This window comes from Frieseomelitta varia, unplaced genomic scaffold (assembly GCF_011392965.1).
Source record: "Frieseomelitta varia isolate USP_RPSP 00005682 unplaced genomic scaffold, Fvar_1.2 scaffold_43, whole genome shotgun sequence".
Taxonomy (NCBI): Eukaryota; Metazoa; Arthropoda; class Insecta; order Hymenoptera; family Apidae; genus Frieseomelitta; species Frieseomelitta varia.
In genome coordinates, this window is record NW_025110179.1 from 1,339 (window position 1) to 11,783 (window position 10,445).

At 29.8% G+C, this 10,445-nt stretch overlaps 1 protein-coding gene and 1 pseudogene across 1 annotated transcript; both read right to left on the bottom strand.

Annotated features, from left to right (window-relative positions):
- Positions 1-377: 377 nt before the first annotated feature.
- On the bottom strand, positions 378-1,957 carry LOC122532015 (annotated as a pseudogene).
- Positions 1,958-2,520: 563 nt separating this feature from the next.
- LOC122531994 (dehydrogenase str4-like) lies at positions 2,521-9,325 on the bottom strand. Its single transcript, XM_043660397.1, has 4 exons — positions 9,226-9,325; positions 4,288-4,398; positions 3,227-3,310; positions 2,521-2,652 (listed from the first exon to the last, which is right to left on the bottom strand). The coding sequence occupies exons 1-4, from the start codon at positions 9,323-9,325 to the stop codon at positions 2,561-2,563; spliced, it is 387 nt and encodes a 128-aa protein (XP_043516332.1). The 3' UTR covers positions 2,521-2,560.
- Positions 9,326-10,445: the final 1,120 nt, after the last annotated feature.

Below are 10,445 nucleotides of genomic sequence, written 5' to 3' on the forward strand. Positions count from 1 at the left end.
AAAACTGCATGAAATAAGACAAAGTATTTGAAATGTTTAAATTAATGTTCTCATGTACTTAAAATTTATTTCGTTCGTTCGTATTAAAATACAAACTTTAGAAATCTGCAGCGTTAATGTCTTTATAGCGGAATTTAATTATAAGTGTGTAATAATTATAATGCAACTTCATTTGTTACAAGTACCTGTAACATTCCTTGCACTAACGTTTCATTCAATATTAATAATTTATCTCCAGATGAGAACAAATAAATTACAATTATAGTTTAAATACTATTCTTAAATTATAATTCTAATTATAATTTAAATATATCATATATAGTTTATTTTTATATTAGAAGATTACATTATTTAGTATATTAATATTTATTTTATTATTACAGCGCATAAATTGGGATAACTAATTTCAACAATTGAGCTTTTCTTAACTCACAAATCCATCACGTCACATCATTTAAATCCAACATGGCCAGACAACCAGTCCTCTTTAATCATATCACTAGCTTTCTCCGCGATCATAATAGAAGGCGCGTTCGTGTTTCGCCTAACAATCTTTTGAATAATCGAGGTATCTACAACTCTCAAACCATCGATTCCATAAACCTTCAGTCTCTCATTCACCACAGCCTTAGGATCCGATTTGGGGCCCATCTTGCAAGTACCAACTAGATAATAAAAAGTATTTGTATATTCCGTCATCACGCATTTCCAATAATTCCTCTCGCCAAACCCAAACTCTTTACAAACAGGCAAAAGTTTATCGATCAATTTAAAATCATGTTTCTTGAACGATTTTGTATTAAACATGATTTTGAAACTATTTCCACACCTTCCATTAAAACGTCCAAATCAGGATTTCTAGGAAAATACCTAAAATAAATTAGGAGTGCTCCCCACAAAGGATCACTTCCGTTCAGTAATATAAATCCTCTGCTTTTAGGCGACAATAAAATTGGAATAATGGAAATAGCATCATAGTAAAAGAATGGGTTGACACCCATGAAAATAAGTGCATTTGGCTTATTTAAAAAATCTTCTAGATTGGAACCACAGGATAGAAATTGTAAATCTGGTACTTCTTCTTCGTGCTGGTAAGATGATTGTGCGAAAGCAGAGGGCATGACAGTACCAGCTGCAGATAAAGGTCCTCCATGTGTCTTGTTATAATAGGAAATGTCTTCCACCATCATGGAGATATTCACACAAGTGGAGAATTTAATGCAAAGATAAAACCAGTCGTTAGTACTTGATCTTGAAGGTTTCTCCCAACCGATAAATTACTAATTAATTCGATACCATATTTCTCTAATTCTTCTCCTGGTCCAATTCCAGAGAACATAAGAATTTTTAGAGAATTAATGGATCCAGCTGAGACAATCACTTTTTTTTAAACAAAAACTGTGTTTAATTTAGTTCGGTTGTTTCCTGAAGTATATTCGACGCCTGTTACATGTTTTGTTTTGTTGTCTACAAGCAATTTCGTAATGTATAATTTTGTTTTAATCGTTAGATTCTTGCGTTCACATCTGATGGGTTGTATGAACTCTTTGTTAGTGCTTTGACGTGTTCCATTAGCGGAGGTTGTTTGTAGATTCATCACACCCAATTGGTTATTTGCGTTGACATCTACGAGTTCGTAACCAAGTTCTTGCCATGCACTGAGCAAGATATCGTTGTTGATGTCGTTGAAATTATTCTACGGATAGGTAACCTTGGCTATGGTAACGTGGATTCTCTTTCACTACCTAGAGGAAATAAAACCTGGATGCCTCCTGATACTGAATGATATAAATTTAAAATTTAATACCTCTGGGTCCAAGTTATTTTCTGATTTCAGAAAGTATGGTAGAACTTCTTCGTAGCTTCAGCCATAATTTCCTGCTTCAGCCCATTCGTCGTAGTCTCTTGAGTTTCCACGAACGTACATCATCGTATTGATATTATTGAAACCACCCATCACCTGTAAGTGTGATGATAGATTTTTAAAAAACCCAAATACCAGAAACTGCACTAGAACTATATGTATTTTAATTTACAGTTTAGAGAAGTGCAATATTTAAATTTCTGAGTATTATATAGATACATAGATTTGTTGCAAATTTCACCAGTATAACTATAATAATTGTGTTGTATCTATTATATTAATAATACTTCAAAATATTTTGTTAGGTATAGAAATATTATATATACAGGGTTCTCATTTAAGTGAGCCCACCTAAATATCTCTTTGAATTGTGATGATGCAAAAAATATTTTTTTCCTAACATGAATCGTATCAAAAAAACAAATAACTGAACATTGATGTCCAAAAATTTAAGTTTTTCTTTTAAAGAATGATTGGTTATTCTTTTATTATTGAAAATCCCACTGCGAAAGTCGCGTATGGGTGAAATTTTTGTCCTTCTAATACTGTTATGCGAGTTTATATTTTTCTAGACGTTTAAGTAATTTCACTTAAATGGATCATTCTATATATATATAATACTTTACTCCTTGGGGTCGCATACTCTTTTCCTTCCCTGGATAGACAAGCGTATTGCTGCGGTTGTGAGTGATATATTCAATCGATATTGCTCTCGAGTAACATAGAGGCGAAAGCCGGAATTCCAGCTACCTCTGGTTCTTCTATACCAGCTTCCAATAATAATATCTGGAGTTATATGTAAAGTTTCAGAGCACTGTCATAAAATATCAATGTCTAAATTTTGTTATTCTTGAAACATTTTGATGCAGCTCCATTTCTAACAAAATTTACCCTTATTCCTGAACGGGGATCGTTTCCGATCTGGTTTTCAATACTTTCAGAATGTGCAAAAATCCTGATAACGCATACATATGTGTTTCAAATCAAAGTTAAATTAAACGAAATTGTCCTGTGATCTCTTTCGGTAGATTCAATAGAAATTGTTGATATATAAAGTAAAATGTAAATCTTCATGTTAGTTAAAATGTATCAAAAGTGTATCATATACTAAAGTCGCATTTTGGAATATCTAACGACGAAGTTGATGAAATATCATTGAGTAATAATACAGAATAATTTTATATGAATATAAATTAATATTAATATCCTCAGTAAGATTATAATCTATATATATATTCTAGATATTGTTCATCTAGCTTTCATTTCTTTCGACTGTTGTGAAATATTAAAAATGTAAATCTAGAAACAGACACCAAGTTAGTAATGACAGTAATGACAAAATAATTACTTGCAAATACCTCTTCCAATGATTTACTTCGCTTAATCTGTTTCCGAGAACATATCCGGCTGATCCAGCTCCTACGATTACAAAATCGTACTCCTCTTCTAGAAAATTCGTTTTGTATAGATATAATTTTAATTATACAAAGAAAATATATTTATAAATAATAAATAATTTGTGGTTATATTCGCAATTATTTTAAAATATATCAGCATACATTCTCATATATCATGTTAGAATTTTTATATAAACCAGTAACATTCTATAATATTATGTTTCAGTTTGAATTTTACACTAGCTGTCACACTGTTGCACTGCAAAATGCATTCACTTACAAAGTTTGACGACGAAGTCAATGTTTAAAAAAAACGAAGAATTGTTTAAAACAAAGGGAATTTTCCAGAATATTTCATCAAATTTATCGTGTTTAGTAATAGCAGTTCGATAGCAACAAATATATGACACAGACAAATATTATTACTAGACGTACTTCTGTCATTCGACTTATTTAGTTCAACTAATAGTTTTCATTTTCAATAAAACAAATCTTCTCATACATCTGTTGAAACAATGAGAATGTTATTTTTCAATTTGAAATCATTATAATTTAAATGTATAGAGTTCCGGTTTGTTGTTCTAACTCTGCCATTAAGTTCTGCAGGTAAAAGTAAGACTAAAATGTCATTTAGCAAGATGTCTACAAATGCGTCGTCAAAAATGTAGGAAATTAGTACCACCTGTGCATTCAGAAGTGTTAAAATTCTTCATTTAATACAAATGTGATGTTGAGACTATTTAATTTCATTTCAAGCTTTCTTCACATCAAGTTCTTCATAATGATAAAACAGTTCTTTGTTATAAATCTTTACTTTCACTTTAATATTAAGAAGTATTGTACCTTAAGTAGAAGTTCGGCATTTTTGGAAATCAACAGACAGATTAACAGACAATTGATTCTTCTCTGTTAATCTATTATTGAATTTGCTCGTATTGATCGTATTTATCACACATTATATTTTTGTCGACGCAACGCTTTAGTTCTACATTTTCTATATTATAGTTGATTTATTTTCATCTGTACCTGTGTCATGATGTGGACAGAACTCGTCACTGGAATTACTGAATAGATTAGCGACGAGACATAAGTGATGATGGTTGACAGAATGACAGTACAGAATTAGTTGAGCAAACGCTTGTTAGATTTGGAGATACCCACGACATTTTTCTTTAGAAGTGATGATTCATCGTTTGCACTTCCTGAGCTTTGCGATTATTTGCTTGACTCTTGAAAGGACTTATATATTTGTATATTATTCACATGTATACACATAAATATATAATACGTATTATACTAAGGGTACCTATCAGTAATGTCGTTTTCTTTAAATTTAATAAATTTTTCTATCTTGTGACAATAATTTAAAAAAAATATACTAAATAAAATAAAACTTTGTTCAGTATCAAAAATGACATAACTTATGGGTACCCCTATTAATAATACTCTATTATTTTATGTTTTTATCATTATAGAATTGTGTTCATGTGTTACAAAATTCTTATTCATCTATATTCTGAAATACTTGTGGCATTGTTATAAACAATTAAATGTTTATTGTTTGTTTATTATATTATAGTTTTACATCAGACTATATAACAGCGATGTTTCTTATCTATATTAAATGCCGCTTAGGGAGACGAACAAATTTTCGAATTTTTATCAAAATTTTAAATAAGCATTAATATATGCTTAGTGGTATAGTATATATCAGAAAATTTAAATGCTTTTAAGCATTAATTAATTTAAATTTATTATATCTATTGTTGAAATCGAAATTCATGCAAATTTTACTGCTGTATTAACTATATTCAGCGATATTATTATAGTTTGAATAGTTGCAACATTAGTTGTTCACTTATTTATTGAATAAAAATTCATATATTTACTAGACAAATAGAAATTGTATTCAGCCATTTGTGCGATGTATGACCCTTGTAGCTAGTAGGTGCACCAATTTTGAAATCACTATAGGACTACATTGCCGGTATTCAATGAATAAATTTAAAATGACGTAAAACTACGTTATCGGCATTCAGCTGAAGAATTTGAAATGATGTAGGTCTACGTTATCGGCCGTGAATGTTTTACAGCACAGACGAAGTACATATATGATAGGTCATACATCTCGTCTGTGCTAATATCATTAATTAAAAATAGGATAGACCGGACATTAAATGAAGCTTCGTGTCTCAGGGTCTGAAATACCAATCAGGAAAAATATCACTGCTTTTTTAGCGCACTCTACGCTTAAACAACGGTGAATTGGAGAACTACGCCAAATGAAATAATACAAGTTGGTTGAGAAAAATTATATCCATTATACAGTGTTAATTGTATATATCCAGGCACAAAAAAGGTATAAATATATATACATATTGCCTCCAGACTTTGATACAAGAAATCAGTATCTAAAGTTATTCCGTTTAATATTATGTATCTATGTATATACATATTAGAAAGAGCTCTATCTATGTTTCAATATTAATACACATATTAAATATGTAATAATTTATATTTCATTATTTAAAAAAAATTTTTAACTAACTTAATTATTTCTTAGAATTTGAAGGGAGTTATGGGGAATGTAAAAGTGCAAAGATATAAAATCTTAGCTTCGAGAATTCATTCTTTTGGAAGGTATATCCTTCAATTTTATGAAACTTACTATATATAATATTATTATATATAAAAGAACAAGCAATTAACAAGCTGAGCTAAGAACAAGCAGCTAATGTTTGGCCCATGTAGACGAGCCATTTGCGGCAAATCATCATCTTTTATTGAAAGATTAGAAATGTAATATTCTTTCATCCTCCTTTTTATGAAACAAAAGAATTTTGTGTCTCTATTCTTCCAAAGCATTGCCGCCCTGAGACTGCTCTGCACCGGGTTTAACTCGAACGTCTAGAATCGGTTGTTTCCCGCCACGGGCTGCACAAGTTACTCACTCACAATCAGACAAGCAGCTTTCTCTACCATAAAAATTAATTCTCATTATGTTTTACAACGGGCAATAATATTTTCCTTTAATTTTGGCAGCTACAGTAAAAAAAAACAATTTATATGCATGCATACGAGATATATGTATATAATGCGAGTATGTGACCGCGACACTCTGAATACAGTGGAGAGGTTGATGCAGCGGAGAGGATAGCTCTAGATAGATCAGAAAAGTGAAGGCAAGGAGGGCTACCAGTTAGTCATCTTTAGTCTAGAATAAATGGAAACGCAAAAAATGCAAATCTCAATAGAAACAGAAACAAATACATCCATATATATGTATAAGCATTCATCCCAGAACAATAGCAGCCGGCCGAGAACACTGTTACGATGTAAGTCTTACCTAATTTTTATATCATTTTCTATTTTTCGTTGTCTATCTTTCGCTGTACGTTAGATATCGTAAAATTATTTCGAACGATTAAATTTTCGAAATCAGCAAACATACATTTAATTTATTTATTCGTTTATGACTGACTAGGAATTTTATATTTAACCTGTTGGTATTATGGTTTGTTTCATAATAATCGGTTAATATTAATAAAAAAGAAAAAATATTTAGCATTTAAATCAAGGCATCGGTGATCCAACGTGCATTTCAAATCGCGATGCAAATGGGTTAAAAAATCCACCTCTTTCCAATATGAAAATAGCAGATAGTTTATCGTACATTGATCAAATAAATCAATTTTTTAACTCTTTTATGGACGTTTCGAATTCTCAAACATGCTTGAAAAATAACACAATTGCTATTCTACTGCATATAGTCTATTTAAATTTATAAATGAAATAATGGAATAATATTAAATTCGATTGAACGGAGTAATTCTTGTCTCAAACAATGATCATGGCCGATTTGATCCACGAGAATGTTAATAATCTGAATGAAACAGATACAATCGTTTCGAGAAAATCGCGTAGCTGAAAATCGAGTTATCGAGTTTTGAAAATAGATTTACACTGAAATCCTTTACTAACCCTTAGAGCATTCTCGTGCAAACAAAATAATTCATTCACTTTATCGTTATTTTCTTTAATTTTAATGATATACTAATGTTTTACATTCATATCGGACACTAGATATCATTTTATGTAGTTTATTTTATTTTATTAAATGCTGCTAATCCATTAAATGTTTCAGAATTCAAATAAAAAAATTTTTCAAGAATATTTCAAGGCTAAACTTCTCAACTCAACTCAATTAAAATTCCCTTAAACTCAAAACGATCAAAATTTCATTTTTGCACAAAAAAATTTCATCATTTCAATTTTTATATTGGGTTGTACGATAAATAATCAAAAAGAAATTTGTTAAAATTTAAAATAGCAATTGTAGCAGCTATTCTCCAGGCTCGATTGAGAATTACGAAACTATCAGACGGGGCAATATGTTTGATTGAGAAACTAGGCATTCTATCAGCTTCAAGACTAGAGTCTCGTGTCTTAAAATATATCTTAGGATATGCTATATCTTAGGAGTTTGTGAAAATTATGTAACAGCCGCGATCATGTTACTCAATTTGAGTAATTTCCCAACTCACAGATCTTTAAGCGTAGAGAGCGCTACAGAAACATCGTTTAAAATGCAAAGTCTTTTCAAATACCTAGTCTGTGACAAAACCATTGCTGTGATAAAAGCCATTAACTATAAAATTTGCTTTTATGTAAATTCAATATTTTGATAATGCTCGGTAGGTAACATTTGCACCAATATGTTTACGGCGAATAATGACAATGTGGTGAAAAAATGATACATTATGTTCCAAACATACATATAATAAATGCAATAAATTTACGACCATAAACGACGCTATTCAAATCGGGATCTGATAAACATATAATATATCGCTTACATATTGTCGTATATTTTAAATCTTCTTCTACATATTTCATTATCGTACTGCTTATTCAACTGGTCATTTAAATTGTGCCTATTTAGTTATCAGCATGCAAATTAATTCATGATATACAAATTGCTCTTTATTGTGATTTATATGGTAAATTTAATGATAGTTTCATTTAGTTCATTTAATCACTAAATAACAAGAAATCAATTAGGAGGGATCGATAAAGTTACATATTTCTAGTTACTTTTTTTAAAAAATAGGTTATATTCAAAAAATTATAATAGCAATAACCAAAAATAGAAGATGAGGCTAAATTTATCATTCATATTACAATTATATTATATTCATATTTTAATTTACACCATAGAATTATAATTCATAATAGAATTAATTGACTGCTTGAACGTGTAAAACATTGAAAATTGAAAGATTATAAGTAATGCTACATGAATGATACATGAATCTTCACGGTGAATGTTTGAATACTTTTGTAAGTTAAAATTATATTCACATATATATTTACACAAATGATAACGATCTAATTATATTGTCGCTTCTCGTTCGCACCTCAATCGTTGATGGTCAGAGAAAACCGTAAGAAAGATCTCGCATTCTCTCTATGATTAGTCGAGCCTTAAACTGTGCCTACTACATTTACTATATAGAAATCTCATTTAATTCAATTAATTTGTTCCACGCTATCAATTTGAAATTTTCAATTTAACAACAGTGAAAACTTAAGGTATACGACGAAAATATGAATAATAAAATTGGAAAATATTTGTTTTAATAGTAAATCTATTGCATTTCGCACTTACCATACTGTTGGATAAAAATTTTATTTTGTATCACTGTATCTACCGCGATGAAATTGATCAAACACGAGGTTGATATGAAGTTTTTGAAGTGATAATTCAGAAGATATAATTGGTGGACCCCAACAAAAATAGGAATAACAATACAAAAATGTAGTATGTAAAAGTCAATCATATGACTATGCATTTTTGATACCAAATGCGACATTATGCGCATCATTCAAGCGTTTATGTCTACTTGTACGTTAGTGTTGGTTCGTAACAGGATTAATCGTTGAAGCATTACAACACTTCATTACTGATGGAGGTAATACTCATGTAATTCATAACTCTAATAGTTTCATTGGACTCCTGAAAACTATTATTATCATTATCGCTGTAATGAGTTCTGACTAGCATTGTGAAATGCATTTATGTAATTGTGAGTCCAACATACTTATTGTTATTGGTTGTTTCCAGTACCTATTATTAACATTAGCCGAACATAAAGCAGCCATACTTTAATTTAATTATAAACGCATAATTTAATTAATTTAATTATACACACATAACTTTGTATTGGAATATTCTAGAAAAATAACGATTCGAAATTTCTTATTAATATAAAAAACTTCAGTGCTCTATTTTTAGTTAGGTGAAATTTAAAACGACTTGTCTCTTTTTTCATGTTGGCAAGAATTCTGTGGCTGTACGGAAGAACGACGTGTGCCACATGCTCTCATCTTCAACAGAATTCATTGTAATAACATCGATAATTGTTGACAAATGTCTCAGAAAGTGTTCCTTTTCCGCGAAACATCACTGTGATTTTTAGCCTCTGCGATTGGAAATATCAAGTAAAATGACATATTCGGATAAAAAACTTTGCTTCATAGAACCTGAATCACATTACATAGTATAACCAAAATCTACTTGAATAAATGTTTTCGTAGTAAATTCATAAATTCTTCTATGCTCTATAATTCAATTGATTTATTAATTTAAATTTTTTGAAATTACTATATGAGGTATTTTTTCTTACAGCCACGTAGCTCAATATTACTAGACATTATTTGAAAATTTTCAATTTTTATTTAAATATACTATGACAATTTGTAGCGCTGTCAACAGGAAATGAGTCTTTAATTTTTAGTCACCCACCATTTAATGTAAAAACATAATAGATAAGAATAATTTAGAATGAAATGAACGATGTATTCGGAAAATAAGTGCCTCAAACTTCAAAATAGAGCAAGTATAAGACCAAGATTCACCTACCTATAAAAGAATTGAAACGATTAAAAAACGATGCCATTTAAATCGGGACTTGATACAACATGACGTACAAACATCACGTACATCGTATGTCCATGCTATTAATTTCAAATTTAATATATTGTTACTATTTAAGTAAATTTTATTATGAATACGCTCATTTCATTTATATCCATTTATAACTTTTTAATGGCGAATTTAGAAACACTTTGTTAAATGACAACAGAATCTAATTTTTACCTGTAGAATATAATGGCATAGTTGT